Here is a 17,630-nt window from a genome sequence, read left to right as displayed (position 1 = left end):
TTTCTTGTCTTCTTCATTGGCCAACGTTACTTTCAATGGCCGCCATCTTTTCGTCTTGAACATATCATCCTTTCGAGCACCGATTCGTTCTGCAGTGACAACATTTATCTTTAATCCCATACGATTTCCTACAACTTCCTCCACGTAATCTTTGTCACCGGCCCGCTGTTCCTCTTTATTCTCATCTTTATTTTCACCTAAATGATGGACAATGATGTTACATCTAGTTAAGTTCTTCCAGCGATCTTCTTCTCTTTCTTCTTTTTCATTTTGATAAATTTCTTGATGATAACCTCCTGTTTCTTCACCTCTTCCTTTGTGATATCTGCATATGTTGCCCGTTTTGGTTCTTTAGCGACGTGTTCTTTGTTCATAGCTATAAGTTCCTCCATTTTCTTCTCTAGATTATGCAATCTAGTGTTGAAAACAGATTCAAATATTTGCTGACCTCCATCTTGACATTCTGCTTCCGTTATTGTTTGCGTTATTTGGTTACTTCTGACTCTTTGCTTACTTGTTTTGATTTTTTCCAAAAGTATTGGCGTGACTGTAACACATTTTTTACATTCAAAGCGTCGGCTTTTGTATTGCAGACAAAGCTGAATTTGGTATGCGGGAAGCTCCGAACAAGCATAATGAACGAATCTCTGGCATTTCCTACATTGTAACATGTCATTATCCTTTATTATTTCATTCGTGAAGCATTTATTGGCGGTACAGGATCCATATTTTTCAGCATTTTCAGTGGATTTTTCATCGATTGTTGCCATTCTTTTTCATTCATTTGCAAGAGCGTGGCCGTACATATTGTATTTGACGTCAATTGAATAAGAATAAGAACAGGGGGTCAGTACTCTGGTCTGGAGGAAAGCTCTTAAAGTTAAAACCATGGGGAGAAGTCATAATTAGGGTAGTAATAATTTGTAATAATGATCAAGTCCTTTCCACATTTTTCGTATTTTCAGCTTGTAAGAAAGATTCACCATGCTGAACTACTGTATCGATCCTACAATCAAAAACCGGATCGAATATCACGGAAACGAAAGGCCTTTTATTTACCGACACTTCATTGATCCCCTTAACTGAGGTCAGAGATACCTATGGGAAGCAGTTAGCGTTGCTTGGCAGCAACCAGACAACGAATCCTCTTGTCAAAGTTGCTGTTTGGACAATGACTGTGTCAATGGGACTTATGACGTTCCTGGTTTTAAACACCGCCAAATACTGGATGTAAATTAAAATTATCTTCGAAGAGAAGGGATTGTGGATGGATTGCTTATTACATGCAAAAATGCATTGCCACTTGCCTTTTCCTTACTTAACTGGCCATTCAATCGAAATCAAAGACACCTTTTTCTCGGGTAATTTCGGTGACAGAGGTACTAATCTAATGATCATTTTCATATTTGCCTTATACCCTCCTGAATTAAACTCGATGGATTAAAACTTTCTCCTGTCCAAATTGGAGAGAAGATTATATTTGGTCAATGAACTCCGTTCCAAATTGGACATCATACTGCACAAACTTATGTTATCGTTCCTCAGTTGATTTTAACAACGCCTGGTAATGACATGAGTTTATCTTTTGTATTTTTTCCACGAGCAAATGGTTTGTTCGAGAACTAGAAAATTAAGTGACTTTTGTAAAATGTTTCTTGTCGGCAATTTTGTAGAACTAAACAAAAATAGCATGATTCAAAGAGTTGGCTATTGGCTTGACTATTTAGGCTCTGCTCTATTTAGCCTAATCTTTTGATCTTGAAGATGCGATCTCCTCCTGGATTGCAATGTATTTTTGTGGAATTTCCTTTGTTCTGTTTTTGTTTCGTTAGTTTGGTTTGGATTTAATAAATTTTTATTGCAAGGGATCTTTATTTTTTTTGAAAAATATTGTAAATAAATACAGAACATTTTAATTCGAACCTCTATTATTCGAATCTTTCTATAATTTGAACTCAAGTATTGGCTCCCTGGGGAGTCCTATAAATTACTCTCTGTAATTCGAATCTTTTTATAATACGAAGAAAATTTTCAGTCCCTTCAAGATCGAGTTATAGATAGACAACTTGTAAGTGAATTTACTCGACTTTGTGACTTCGAGAGTTTTTAAGCACATCTGTTTGCGTGGCAGTGTCCATCATCAGTGAAATGAAGAAGCAATGCAAGGTCTTCTCATCTACTCTCTTTGATGTTTCATGTCACTGACTTATCGAGATTAGGGTTGAGTCCCGGGGGGGGGCAGCTGGGCAAAAGGACCGACGGGTATGTGCGGGCACTAAGGGTGTCTTTTTCAAGGCACCTCAAATGCACTGTAAGGGTCGGAAAGACTAGAGATGCACTGTAAGGGTAGAAATTTCAGAAAATTCTTGAAAAATCTAGATATTTTGACCAAAAATGCTAAAATTTTGACCATTTTTTGCACGAAAGGGATCGAAAATTTGGGGGAAAATGCACTCTAAGGGTATGATTTTCACTGATTTTTGCTTCACTGTAAGGGTGCAATTTTAAAAGCCAATTTTTGGCCCGCACATACCGTCAGTCCGCAAACCCAGTGCCCCCCCCGGGGGTTGAGTAAATAGTATCATAGTGACAGGATAGGCAACTTGGTGACCCACCCTAACGCCCGATTCGCGGTGGTGCAAGATGAAAGACAAGAAGCTTCGAATTTTGCTAAAAATTTGCTAGCTTCGGCGTTCCTTTACTTTCCACACCCTGAATTCGGCTAAAGTCATTTTTAATAAGTGTAATACAGTAATAAAGATGTCATATGATAATGAAAAAAACTTCATAGTCTAACTATAGTCTGTTTCAAAAGTAAGTAGACACTTTATGTTTTATCCTTAAGGTTATTCTCCTTGGAAATATCTTTCCAACGGCGTATGACTTTCTAACATAGTATGAATGGGTGCTGGGAGAAGGTAAAAAAACTAAAGTGTCCACATATTTTTAAGACTTACTTTAGTATTTAGATGAATATTTTTGCATAATTACATTTTTATTTTTAATTGATCCTGCATTTCAAAGTAGTTTTATTTAATTTCAAGAAAAATATTAAAAACTATGCAATTTTACACATTGAAATATTTATTTTAATAGAATGTAGTTTACATTTCAAATTTTATCAATTTATTCAATCCAATGCCTCGAGCTAAATGAAAACCAAACCCCGTCTACAATCAGCTTCGAAATATATTGGCAATTTTGGCAATTAACGTGGGAAAAAGTACACTCTAAGGGTGTAAAGTTTGAGAAAATACTAAAATTTGAGGTTAAATTTGAGAAATTTCAAAAAATTTTGCCCTAAAAAAGGCAAAAAATTTCGAAAAATTACACTATAACTATAAGGGTCGATTTTCAGCCAAATATTTCCTGCACTGTAAGGGTCCGATTTTAGAGACCTGATTTTTGGCCGAACCAGCCGAACGTACGGTCGTTTTCAAAATCGAGTGCCCCCTGGGCATTTAAGAAGGGGGTCAGACATCTTTCTGCACTATACTTCAAACTAGTTTTCTGAATTTGTTGACCATATTGACCATGTTCTTACATACACGGGCTTTTTTTAGCGAAATGCCTTCCCACCAACTCATCATTACTATTAAAAGCTGGGCCGATTTAAGAGCTGATTCTTATATTGGAAGTGAAATCTAGTTCGAGCATAACATCATCTAATATGTTAGTAGTCTGGCAACAGATCCAATTTACAAAGAAAGCATTTGTAGTCTTTCGGCTGGCGGTACTTTGTATACATTCAACGTCGAAACAAAGAGTGTCACCGGTCAAGGTACGTGACGTCATGAATAGCTGTATGTAAGACTGGTAATTTTTCTCTGGAAGACGGATATTGTTCTTATATAAGCTTCCTCTTTCTCTGTTTTTGCTGACTGTCAGCTTGTCAGCAACATTGAGAGAAGACTGCTTTTTTAAACAGACTACCCTAAAACTCTCTCTTGGTCGGTAAACGTGTTTGTGTGATATTAACAGGCTAGGAGTATTCCTCCTAAACCCTGTTCAGACCGCCAGACGGCGTTTTTACACGCTTCACGTCATATGTAGGGGAAAATTTTTAGCAAATTGCACTAATTACATGTCTATTGAGTATATTGTTGTTCTGGTAGAATGTTGTCTTATTAGTCATATCATTTTTGACATTACCCTTGTTTTTCGTTCAGGGGAATGGGTCTTGTGTTTGTTATCACCCATCCAAAGAATACATTTTGTTGGATGCAAAGATGGAAGGTTTGTTTTACTCTCTACTTCAACTACAATCATTCAGACTTATTTCCCACCTTTATACAATCACCTCACTACTCTTTCATGTGCCACAAACAACCCTATTTTCCCTCTAAATCCCTAACTGAAGGAGGACGACGGTAAACAAGCACTTTTACCGTTCTCGATTTTGTGGGTCGAAACTGCGGGTTGTTTCGTATCGCTTCAGTCACTCAAATGTCAATTGAATAACAAACCTGGTCTCGAAGTTGGGCTGTCTTTCTTTGAGGTTGAGATTTTCTTTACCCAGTCGTTTTAATCACATGATCAAAATTGACGTCAGAGATTGGTCAATAATTTTTGAAATGGAGATGATCATCACGACTCTTGCAAAGAAGCTCTCAGACAAAAAAGCCATTATAAATTTGGTATCATTTTGAATTGGTTCTCAACTTCAGTTGAGCTACAATCTGACAATGTCTGTCTGTGTGCGTGTGTGTGTCTGTCTGTCTGTCTTTTACCAAAAACTTTAGGGCAGCCTGGAAACTTCAAAAAGGGTCGGATTTGGCTGAAATTTTGCACACTTGTTCCTTAGGTGAATATCTGGGGGAATTCTTTTCATTTTTTCAAAATTTTGATTTTTGGGGCCTAGGGACGAGTTTTTCGTCAAAACGAGGCTAAAACTTTGGGGCAGCCTGGAAACTTCAAAAATTGTTTGATTTGGCTGAACCTTTGCACACTTGTTCCTTGGGTGAATATCTGGTCTACAATTGGACCTATGAATAATTTGAAGCCACTGAAGTTGAGCCCAGTGCGTTGCGCACGTTCGACTATTGAGAACTAAACTCTCGTATTAATTGCTACGATCAGCTATCCTATGCTTACGTGGCTCGAGAACTGTTAGAAAATTGAACATCGATATGAATGAAATTGAAATTCATGAAGTTCCTAGGAGAGATTTTTAGTCAATTTTATTTAGATTCGTTGCTTTTGAGATTCTTTTCACACTTTTACTTTCTTGTCGTTAGTCCTCTAGTCCCGGCGTGATGGCAAGGTAATGCCACCATCCTTTCGATGTGGATTTGTAATACTTTTCAGATTTATTTGCCTCTTATTATTCGTTTTTTAACTAATCTTACTATGCTAAATGAGTTTAGCGACCGTAGAATGAAGGTAGAGCATCCAGCTACGGCGCGCAAGGTTGTGGGTTCAATCCCCAGCCGGGTCATACCAAAGACTCCCAAAATGGTACTTGATGCCTCTCAGCAACTAAAGAGACGGATCAAGGGTAAATGGAGAAATCCAGGGAAAAGAGTGGCGCCCTCCACTACCTTCGGGTAGACAGCTATACGAAAAGGGAGCTTTCGGGTCGCCCTCGACTGCGGTCGCAAACTTACTTACTTACTTAAATGAGTTTATGAAAAATTTGTGTAACGCAAAATGGTAGCTGAGCTGTTATTCTCAAAGTTTGCCAGGGGGTTGATTCGAGTATGAAAGAGGGATTTTGTGTAGTTTTAAGACAAAAAATCTTATTGTCTTTCGAAAAAGCAGTTGATGATACGTCGTGGTTTTAATTTTATGCTTAAAATTTCATTTTCATCTATGATTGAGCGCAAAAATAAGCACTACCTTCCGATAAAACCCCGTCCAAAAAGGATTTGATACTCGAATCGAAGAAGCCCGTATAGTGACTTTCTTTTACAGTGACTTTTTTTTTTTACCGTGCAATTATTAAATATTATTAAATCAAAACGTTACAACGAGTACAGTGCAGTTCAATATGGGGGGAGGCGTCCACATAGTACGTACGCACTAAGAGGGGGGGATGGGGGTCTTCTCAAAAGCGTATACTTGTGTACAGGGGGAGAGGAGGGGTCAAAGGAAAATGTACGTACATAGAGAAATTTTTTTTTTCATTGCCCTTTTTTGTCGGCTTTTACGCTTCTCATACACATCAAGGGGTAGGAGTACTCGATTTTCGACATTTTAGTGCGTCCGTACTATGTGGGCGGCCCAATGGCTGAAAAGGTACCCTTTTAGTGCATTTTCTCTTGATTTACTCAACCCTTATAGTGTTCTATATTTCTCAGTTGTAAATCTGTGTGAAAAAAGAAGCTTAGGAAATTTTCTGGAAAACTGAGAATAATATTCTTGTCAGTTGTAATCATCAGACAATAGAAACTTTTTTAAACAAACGAGAAGTAGAAACCTTTTTTTTATCAATTATTTTAAATTCGGCCCTTGCAGTGCAATTTCACAGAAACACACCCTTACAGTGCATTTTGGGATGCTGAAAAACCCCAACCTTAAGCGCGGCACATGATGTAGGCCAGATCATATGAGTGCCCCCCCCCCGGGAATTCATGATGTTATGTTTTAGCCAGTAATGGAAAATTCAAACTAAACAAAAGTTGTATAAAATTTGCCACTTCTGGCAAAAACCGAGGTCTCTCCGTAGAAAACATTACGTCATGAATATCATGAACAAGAAATTATCTATAGCAGTTTTTTTGCTACTTTTAACAAGCTGATTTTTCAAGAAAGGGTAAAAAATGCTATTTTAAAAGCAAATCGAATATATATGACTATTCTTATGCGAGGAGAGGTTCAGCAATCGTGGGCGGACATTCAAGGGTAACTTTGAAAGGCTTTGAATATCTTTGAAAATTTGGAAAATTAGATTTTTTTAAAAGAAAAAGAAAACGATTGTTCACGTTTCAAAATGCCCCTGAAAATGTTTAAAATAGAAAATTGGAGAAAGGAAAAAAATACGGCTTTCACTTTATGGCCAAAAATTGACAAATTGAAAGATCAATACAGAAAAGGGGAGAAAAAGAATTGCCGTTCGCTTAAAAATCGCTAGCAAAAAAGTCAAAAATGGGAGAGTTACAAAATAAGCGTACCCTATTTTTTTACAATGGTGATTGAATTTCATTGTTTTCGAGCAAGAAAATTCAGTAGGGATGGAAGAAATAGCACAATATTTTGCAGTGAGGATTTGCTTATTTTTCTGATTAATTTCAGTAGGAGAGTACAATTTTCCACTGGGGACGATATTTCTCTCTCTCCCAAACAGTTAAGCAGAAAAGAATTAGAGCAAGATATTCAGGCTTTCTTTCTTTCGTCTCAAATCGCCTCTAAGGTCGATTTGAAATTTTTCATAAAGAAAAGTAAATTACCGAGAGAAAATTTTTTGGTTTGTCGAGATATTGTGAGCTTCAGGATTTAAATTTTTTGTTCATACTTTTTTTATCGTATAGAAGATGCTCTAACTTGAATTTGGAGCTATCATACATTAGGTTTGAAAAAGTAGTTCGAAAGTTATTTAAAAAAAGCCTGACTTTTTTTTAATGTCGAAATTTCAAAAAATCATCAAAAACAGCGGTATACAATAAAATATTCTTATCTAAATTAATACAAATATTTGTCGTATATATACAAAAAAAAACGTTCATCGGCTTGAAATTAAGAGCAATTTCAAATCGAAACCATCCAATATTTAGCGCCCATGAGTCTCTTTCGAGAAAGATCGTGAAACTTTGACAGTACTTACAATCATGGTCGTAATATTTGAGAAAAAAAGGAAATCCACCGGGAAGTTTTGAAACCACAATCGATTTGTAAGTGCTCTTAAGTAGGTTTGAAGGGTAGAGTTTTAACTCTGAGTTTTAACGCTAGACTTAAGACTTAGGATCTCAGCATCTGAGGATCCAAAAGTTCAAAAATAGTCCAAAAGGCTCAGAATATAGCCTGGAAGTCTGCCAACCCCTCCCAAATTGAAATATTCGATGAAGTTAAAGAGATAGCCCAAAATCGACTTTCTCGCCAGAACTTTAAATCTTGAAAAACGTTAAAATAACCGGAATTCTCATTCTATTTCGACCATGATTGTAGATAATTTAAACTTAATTGTTTCACCCGTGGAGGTGTCAAACCTAAACCATACAAAAAATTCCTGAGAGCAAAGGATAGAAAAATTAATGCTTTCACCGAGGTCACTGTTGACAGGGTTTTCCACTAAAAATAGTATCTAAAATTTTTTCCCTGACTACTGAACAATAAATTTCACCGAGTTAGCAAAAATAAGTCGGATGAGTATGAGTCGGATATTTGCAAGGGAAATGACCAATCGAAATCAATAGCGACATCAGTTTTAGCACTGTACTATTTTTCATATTCAACCAAGGTAATCCATAAGGCGGAAACGTAAGGGTGTAAGATAGGCACGCCACCAAAACTAGTGACGGTTGACGTAATAATAGTCAAGTTAGTCTCAAGTGGTAAAAATACATCTAAAAACAAGCCAAAATGAAGGTAGTAATGTTTGAACGCAAACAGAACTGTAGAGACGGGGAATGAATAAATAACGTAATCGTAGAAACGGCGTCAAAAACGACGGGTGTTGTAACTTCTCATGCGTGCTGTCGTGCTGGGAACCTAAGAATAAAAAAATTTTGGAGGTTAATAGCAAAAAAAAACTTGCTGACTCGAAGATGAATAAACAGTTTTTATAAAACTAGTAAAAGGCGGCTAATGAGAATGCTGAAAATCTGATGTAGTGGAAAAGTTTGAAAAACACAGAATACGGAGTCTTTTATAAGAACTACTAAACTTCTTTGAGGTAGAACCCCTTTTCTTACTTTAAGGTCAAATTGAGGTATTTTTGGCTTTATACGCTATTTTTACTACAGAAAGAAATATTGCATTTATTCGACTAATTAAAATTAAAGAAGCTTAATTCTGAAAATAGTTTAACTCTTTACAACCGAGACTTGCGTGGATTCGTCTCAGTCACATAAAAGTCCGAACCGTACATCATACTGAATTTCCCTTGGTCTTTTCAGTTCACAAGGAAGAGTTTGGTACAGGCTAACCAAGCCCTCCTTTCTATGTTTTTTGAATTGATTCATTTGTTCAAAAAATTTAGGCTTTAGACGATTTCATATCAGCTGGAAACCAAGTACATGATTAAATATACTTACGTGGAAATAATTTGGAACCGACGACGTCATTGGAAACGATGAAACAAACAATGGAAACAATCAATCAATCTGAAAAATAAATAATCGAATGAAAAACATTCAAAACACTTGAACAATATCTTAAGAGATAAAAAGGACAATTTCTTTCTCCACCAAAAAATAAATTCATAACAACCTGAGAAAACCTTTCACAAACAACCATCTATTTGCAAATTTCAACCGTCTCCAAAATATGTCTGCTTCAATGCGATGAAAAATCTCAATAAAAATATCGAATCAATTCATCCGTTTCATTCATTCGAACTCCGAAAAAATAAAATTTATCCGACTGAAAAATTTTAAAGACTTTCTAAATAACTTTTCATTTCTATTGAAAAAAAAAAAAAAAAAAAGTTTCAACACTTCTCGCAATAATAGAAAAAAAAAAATTTTTAAACTCCGAATTTAATTTCCAAATTCGTTCATCTGTTTGGAGGGGAGTAGAATAGATTGAGACATTTTTCAATTAAGTTTGGCGTTCACATATTTGGCTAACCCATAATCAGTTTTGGGGAAAATTTAGTCCCCTGCTAGTGATAAACTAACATAAACTAGAAATAGGGTTGCCGGCAACCAATATCTGTAGGGCGGGAGGGAGGTAAAAAATTTCTGGGACTTGAACACCGCCATCTTAAACCTTGTTTGTGCTTTGAGAGTATAGCCAATATCGCACGGAACCAAGTGAGAAGTAAGGCTACTTGCAGGCGGGACGCCCCGGTAGTACCGCAGGCGGAATAAGTGATTTAGACGATTTAAAATTAAACTACGATTTAACTACTTATTGTTAAATAAACATTTAATTTCCAAATTCGTTCATCTGTTTGGAGGGGAGTAGAATAGATTGAGACATTTTTCAATTAAGTTTGGCGTTCACATATTTGGCTAACCCATAATCAGTTTTGGGGAAAATTTAGTCCCAACCGAAGGTATCCCCAAAACAAGACAATGGTTGCAGACTGACCAGACAACGTAACAATAAAAGGGAGGAAATAACCAATAAAAAAATATGATAAATCCTAAATATGATGAAATCTAAATTAATTAAACGACTATATACAACTATCTAGCCACTGGTAGTTCTATTGATATTCTTACTTGCCAATAACCTAGTACCATTAAAAATGAAGAAGTTATAGAAAATGAAAAACACAAAAAATAAATAACTTGTGCCTGCATCACGCCACCAAAGCACTGAGCGTTGTGAGAGGTAGTGACGAAAAAAACTTGCCCTGTACCACGTGAGCCAAGCAACTACCTGTCATAGTCTATTAGAAAACGAACTCAGCCTGCGATATAATACAAACTATGATGATCTTGCCAGATTTCCAGCCCACCATATTGAGGGCTGAAACCCAACTACCACCTAGCTATCTGGGAACCAGGTACCCCTAAATTCCCTTAAAATTTCAATTAAATAATTCCAGTCTAAAGTAATACAATGAATGTAACTTAAAAATCTTAGAAAAATCCCTAGGAAACGATAAAACCTATATCACACAATACACTCACACATCGACCTCAGAGTCACTTTTAGGGTTGAAACCCGACCGCCGTCAAGGTTTCTGAGAGAACCGAACCGCCGCTCGAAATTCCCTCAAAGAAGTGACTCCCCTTGAGTAGGACCCGACCTGAGACACTTTTAGGGTTGAAACCCGACCGCCGTCGAGGTTTCTGAGAGAACCGAACCGCCGTTCGAAATTCCCTCAAAGAAGTGACTCCCCTTGAGTAGGACCCGACCTGAGACACTTTTAGGGTTGAAACCCGACCGCCGTCGAGGTTTCTGAGAGAACCGAACCGCCGTTCGAAATTCCCTCAAAGAAGTGACTCCCCTTGAGTAGGACCCGACCTGAGACACTTTTAGGGTTGAAACCCGACCGCCGTCAAGGTTTCTGAGAGAACCAAACCGCCGTCTGAAATTCCCTCAAAGAAGTGACTCCCCTTGAGTAGGACCCGACCTGAGACACTTTTAGGGTTGAAACCCGACCGCCGTCAAGGTTTCTGAGAGAACCAAACCGCCGTCTGAAATTCCCTCAAAGAAGTGACTCCCCTTGAGTTGGACCCGACCTGGGACATAAACACACATAACACACTCACAAAGCTCTCGTATTTATTGTAACATCTGGAGTGCCACTGGCCTAGCCTTTGAATTAGCCAAGAACTAATTTCATGATTTTCCAAGATTCAATTTTACTGCAGAAAAAAAAAAAAACTGATTTTGCAGCATGCGTAAATAAACGGAACTTTCCCTTAAACTCTCATTTTATGCCTGTTAATGTTGGTCGATGTGTATACTTTGGTCTGGGAATAGCCCAAGCTTTATTCAACTAAATTGTCACCCTTTAAAACAAAAACACTGATTTCCTGGTTTTCCATATATTATTCTACTCGAGTTGTATTGGCTTTTGTCAATCTTCTGCCTTGACTCACCTTCTGTACATTTAAACCAGCCTCTTCTGAAGAAGAAAATTCTAGTTGATCAACAAATACTCTAGATACACTACTTGTCTGTATAAAATTTTGATTACTTGTTGTTGACCCTTTATGTTAACTGCCTCTTCATTCTAGCCTCTAGATAGAAATTCATGACTATGCTATACACTCAGTCAATATAGTTAGTTATAAATATAAATCAGAAACTAAGTTAATATATAATCAAATAACTATAATAGTATATTATAAGTATAGTTTAACCTCTTAATGACCTTAATCCAAACCAAAAGGGGGCCTCAGTGTAAGATTATATTGTAAATTAGATGTAAAGGAGAGTCTTTGAGCTCTGCCTGAGCCACGAATTCTTATCCTCTTGTCGAATCTCATAATAAAATCCACCCAGCTGAATTGAAGTTTCAAACATGTGTTGTTTTTTTTTTTTATGAGTACTTTGAAATATCTATCTCTCCTTACACAAGAAAATTTTTCAAAATGTCAAAGTGAACATGCAATTTTGATGCAATATTTGAGAATAAGTTAAGTGGTCAGGTGTGATAAGTTTTAGTTAGACCAAACTAACATGTAGGTCATCAGTTCCGTCTTCAAGACAGCTATTTCTAAGTATACTCTCTCGAAACACCACCCCAGCGGCAATCGCCTTGGCCAACATCCCAGCATATCCAGCGGCAATCACCTTGACCAACATCCCGGCATCCAGTGGCAATCACCTTGGCCAACATCCCAGCATATCCAACGGCAATCACCTTGACCAACATCTCAGCATCTCCAGCGACAATCTCCTAGGCCAACATCCCACCACGCCCAGCAGCGACAATCTCCCTAGCCATTTCAGCATGTCATTTGGCATCTCATTGGTTGGTGTCTCGTGTATTTCTAACAAAATTTCTTCTGTAACACTTTGACAAAAAATCCGTTACAACAGGACACCACAAAGCCCATACTCAACTCGTTTCAACATGAATACGAGATTGTTAAAGCCCATTATACTGCACTACAAAACAGTGTCTTATTGTGCAAAGTAAACGGTCCAATGCACAAAATACTTTACTCTCTACGAACTTCCATGCTCAAAGTATCCACTGATCTCAATTACATGATGTTTTCGAATCGATAGCGAAGGATATAATACGATTCTTGAAGCACAATAAAAAATTTCTGGGACTTGAACACCGCCATCTTAAACCTTGTTTGTGCTTTGAGAGTATAGCCAATATCGCACGGAACCAAGTGAGAAGTAAGGCTACTTGCAGGCGGGACGCCCCGGTAGTACCGCAGGCGGAATAAGTGATTTAGACGATTTAAAATTAAACTACGATTTAACTACTTATTGTTAAATAAACACAATATTTCAACCCTAAAAAATCATGAAAAATTTTATATTTTCCTTACCAAGACGAACGAAACGATCGAAAGATTTCTTTGGTAAAACCATCACAATCAGGATGTTCATCAGGGCGTTGACCATCTTTGTTTTTCAATTCATGATCCGCTCCTTTGGCCAACAACCATCTGATGACGTCATGATTGTTGCCCTGTGCTGCACGATGCAATGATGTTCTGTTCCATCCGTCTCTTCCGTTGATCAACTTTTTGATTGTTTGTTGATCAAATTGTTCCAAATGACGAACTGTTCCATAATAACCAACAAGATGAAGAACGTTCAGACCATCTTCATTGTCCACGAGTGAAAAATCTTGAGGATAATTCATCAAGTGAACGAAAACGTCGAAACGATCTTCAACAACAGCCTCCATGAGAAGTGTGTAACCAAATACACCACGCATCGAGTTGACGATGTTCGGTTTTTGGTGGAAAATTTCTTCGAATTTCGCGAATTTCTTTTCCTTCAAAATTTTCCAAACATCTGAAGAAAAAAAGAAGAAATTTAAAACTTTCACCGAGTAAAAAAAAAATTCAACAAAAAATGACTCTCGATATCTCAGAATCGAAGTAACGAAAGTGCCAAATGATTTTCAAATTTTGAAATTTAAAATGAAGTAAAAATTTTCAAATTTCAAAATTTGAAAAATGAAAAATGGAAAATTTTTAGTATTGCTTAAAATTGGACAAAGCTCGTTGTAATAAAAGTGCCAATTAAAGGTTTAAATTTTAAAAATTATATTTGTCACACTTTTTTCATTTATCTGAAATTTAAGAAGCAAACTAATAGAATTATCTTTGAAAAAACATATTCGTGAAATTGAAGGGACAAAATATCCACCTGTTTTTTGCCTATTGTCTCAGATATTAGGCTATATTAGTCGAAAGTAAACATCGTTCTAAACCCCCATAACGTGGTTTCTTTGCCTTATATGGTAAAGTTGATTACCTAAACGTTCTTAAGGTCAAATTATGATGTTACAGTGTGTGCAAATCACACTTCTGTATACTAGGAACAAAAAGTCTATTGACGGGTCACGTGACGTTAATCAACCAATCAATTCTCTCAAAGATAGAATCACTCGAATTGCAGGGCTTTAGGTGATTATTGCACTTTTAGTGTACCTCCTGTTGACGTCAACACAGATTGCTAACCTTCTAATGGGCTATTCTAAAAAAAATTATACAGGGGTATTGACGAACTTTTTTCACTAGCCCCCCTGGAAATATTGAATAGCAAATTATCCCCTGGAAATTGGGATACAAACCCTCTGGAAAACTAAATTTTGTGAAAAAGGGCTGGAAAACAACTGATGTCAGTTTATGAGGGGAGAACCCCCTATAAACCTTGAATAACCCCCTTGGAAAAGCTGAAAAAGGAACAAAAACCCCTTGGAAAATCAAGGCTTAGACCCTCCTTGAAAATTTCGTCAATACCCCTGTACAGTTTAAAAATGGAATAGCCCAATTTATTCATACTTAAAATTTAAAAACCTCTTTTGGCACTTTTATTACGTCGATTGGGGTATAAACAATTTTTTTAATTTCAAAATTTGAAAATCAAAATTTTTTTGTATTTTTCATTTTTCAAATTTTGAAATTTGAAAATTTTTACTTCTTTTCAAATTTCAAAATTTGAAATTCATTTGGCACTTTCGTTACTTCGATTCTCAGGAACCAAAAATACTTTGGAGCTTAAATTTTGCAAACAGAACGAGAAAAATATTTCCGAATTGATGGCGAAAAAATTTTGAATTTTGAATGAAAACTTTTTGCTCAGCAAGAAATCATTTTTATTAGTGACGGTAAAAAAATTGAAGTTGAAAAAAATGAAGATGTAGATCTCAAGAACTAAATCAAGACTCAAAGTTGAAAAATTGAAATTTGCTTCCAGGTTGATGAAGTAATCTTTTTTTGGTTTAGATGAAAAATTTTTGTTCAGAAGGAAATTAATTTTTTCAATGCGGAAAACGAAACTCGACCACATTCTGAGAAAAAATAAATTCCACGAAAAATTTCTCAAAATGTGAAAAAGTCGAAAAAGTTTTCAAAATAGAATTATTTGTCAAAAGTGAAATTTTGCGTGAACTATTACACAAACAGCACAGATAAAACAGAAAAGTACACATGAACTATTTGAGATGCAATCCGAAAAAACTATGCCTCATTTTGAAAAAGAATCACGAAATTGTGATAAAAGATGAAAAAATAGACGTGCTAATATGTAATGTGTTTCTCAAATCGTCATATAAATCTGAACTAACTTTTATTTAAAAAAAATCCTAGCTTGAATAAATGTAATTTTGCACCCGTACTTTCAGAAAATGAAAGGTAAAAAATCTAGAAATTTCTCCGATTACATTCGTTCATTCATTCATTCACTTTTCCACAAAAACCAGTCACCCCACCACCATCAAATATAAAAAGCAAATGAAATAAACGCACGAAACTTTCATTTTATAGCAGGAGAAGAAAAAAAATAAATCGTTCCCTTGAGGATGAAATTGACATTTTTTTATCTCTTTTATTATAATTTCAGTTGATTGTCTTTGTATCCCTCCCATTTCGTAATAAGAGAAAAACCCTTTCAAGTGAGGTCATCAGGCCATCAAGTCTTAAAATATTCTCAAATTATTTCTAAAACGTTAAACCTTGAGAATCTTGGGTAAAAGGGGTTTGGGTGACGTCATCAGTCTCTGAGAATACCGAAAATAGGACCCCCTCTAATTTCTTTTTGCTCAAATTTTGTGGGACAACTTCGAGACCTGCTGGTATCGTTTATTTTACAGATCCGCTCGAATTTGCCCTTTTAACTAAATCAGTCATAGGATACCGTATCTAGTGATTGGAAAATGCTATTGACTTGAAATTTTGACAAAATTTAGCTATTGATAATAAGAAAGTGAGCATTTCGGGTAAAATAAGGACCCGTACCTTCGTGGGACCAAGGATTTTCTTCAAATTAAAAAAAGATTTGATAATTACGGACGATACTTTAATTAACTTTCCAACTGAGCGGACTAATATTTCAGTTCGAATTATAGAAAGATTCGAATAGTAGGGGTTCGAGAGTTTAATGTATTTCGGTTTTCCTAAAATTTCTCAAAACTCGTTCCACTACACACCCGCAACACTAAATCTCGTATGGTTAGCCCTTTGTTGTCTGGCAGTGTCTAATCGTCTGTTTGTTCACTACTGTCAATGAAATGAGATTATGATTTGAACATTGAATCAAATGAATGATGAAAAAAAAATCAAATCAAATCAAATCTTCAGATACATTTATAGTGCATTTTTCCCCTTTAAACTGGATAGAAAATATTATTTAACAGATGTACAAATCCTATGATATAGATTGGCCTACAATTATTATAACACCCCTGTCTCAGTGCCCCGGTAGAACTTTTTCCCTCAGTGGGGATGAAAATTTCTATCAAAATGCCAATGGGGATAGAAAATCTATTTTTTCCAGCTCGAAAATTCCAGTGGGGATGGTTTTTGAGTGCAATGTTTTACATTCAGTTTTCAATGGGGATAAAATCATAGAGCAATTTCGCAGTGGAGTTGAAATTGTAGGATATTTTTTCCACCGGGGACGATTTTTTGGCCTATTTTTCCACCGGGGTGAGGGTCCACCGGGTCTGTGACACAGGGGTGTATTATAGGATTATATGTTCAAAGGTTCAAACTTACCATCAAAACTGAGCGTAGTTCCATCATTCAAGGTCACACTTCTCATGGTTTTGCCATCCCATTTGTTGCTATACGCAGGAGTAATTATTAATATATATCATCCATAGAAGCTTTACCTTTCAGAACAGCAAAAACAAAAATTATGAAGATTGGAATATTACATTCCATTGCGAACGAAGGGCCCCCCGAACGAGGGTAATTTTTTTTCTTCACTTATTGCAAAATCAAGGAAATAGAACATTTGGTCTTTATAGGGAATCTTTCAAGAATGTCGACCCCCCCCGAACTAAACTCCATTTTCAAATCATTTTGTTGTGATTAGCATGATTATGCATAAATCAGCATAATTTATGCATGGAACATGGATCGGAAATCGTGCATCGCAAATCGTGAATCGTAAATCGTTAAATCATGAATCTTAAAATATCCCAACCCCAGGGAGATGATAGCGATAGAATGTCCGATAAAGAAGTATCTTTTATGAGAAATTTAAAGGAAATTTGTCAAATGACTTTTAATTGATTGATTCATGATATTCATGATGTAATCTTTTATACGGAAGCACACAAAATAATCCGGAACTAGTGGCAAAATTTGCCACTAGTCTTTTGTTATTTTGCCACTAGTTCCGGGTTATCTCGGGTGCTTCCGTATAAAAGATTACGTCATGAATATCATGAATAATGGGAGCTTATCGAATAACAGAATGCCGAATCAGAGGGCATCAACTGTATTGACTTACGTTCCCAAAGATGAAATGGAAGTTGAAAGAGTAAACACCATCCTGAAGGAAAAAAATGATGTATTTTTTTAGTCTGGAATATATTTGGTTAAAGGATTAGCGGGCACCTAATTTTGGAAAATATGACTTATATC

At 36.2% G+C, this 17,630-nt stretch overlaps 1 protein-coding gene across 2 annotated transcripts in view; it reads right to left on the bottom strand.

Annotated features, from left to right (window-relative positions):
• Window positions 1-8,325: 8,325 nt before the first annotated feature.
• LOC136815719 (uncharacterized) overlaps window positions 8,326-17,630 on the bottom strand; it is a 50,241-nt gene continuing 40,936 nt past the window's right edge. For both annotated transcript variants that reach the window (XM_067072201.1, XM_067072265.1), the window contains exons 7-11: window positions 17,497-17,538; window positions 16,755-16,822; window positions 13,071-13,545; window positions 9,192-9,260; window positions 8,326-8,646 (exon numbers count right to left, since the gene is read on the bottom strand). In XM_067072201.1, coding sequence (XP_066928302.1) covers window position 9,260; window positions 13,071-13,545; window positions 16,755-16,822; window positions 17,497-17,538 — 586 coding nt within the window. In that variant the 3' untranslated portion in view covers window positions 8,326-8,646; window positions 9,192-9,259. The remainder of the gene's footprint in view (window positions 8,647-9,191; window positions 9,261-13,070; window positions 13,546-16,754; window positions 16,823-17,496; window positions 17,539-17,630) is intronic.

The sequence above is a fragment of the Clytia hemisphaerica genome, unplaced genomic scaffold, assembly GCF_902728285.1.
Source record: "Clytia hemisphaerica strain Z4C2 unplaced genomic scaffold, Clytia hemisphaerica genome assembly, whole genome shotgun sequence".
Classification (NCBI taxonomy): Eukaryota; Metazoa; Cnidaria; class Hydrozoa; order Leptothecata; family Clytiidae; genus Clytia; species Clytia hemisphaerica.
Note: the sequence above shows the minus strand (reverse complement) of the source record. Positions and strands in the feature narration are given on the sequence as shown.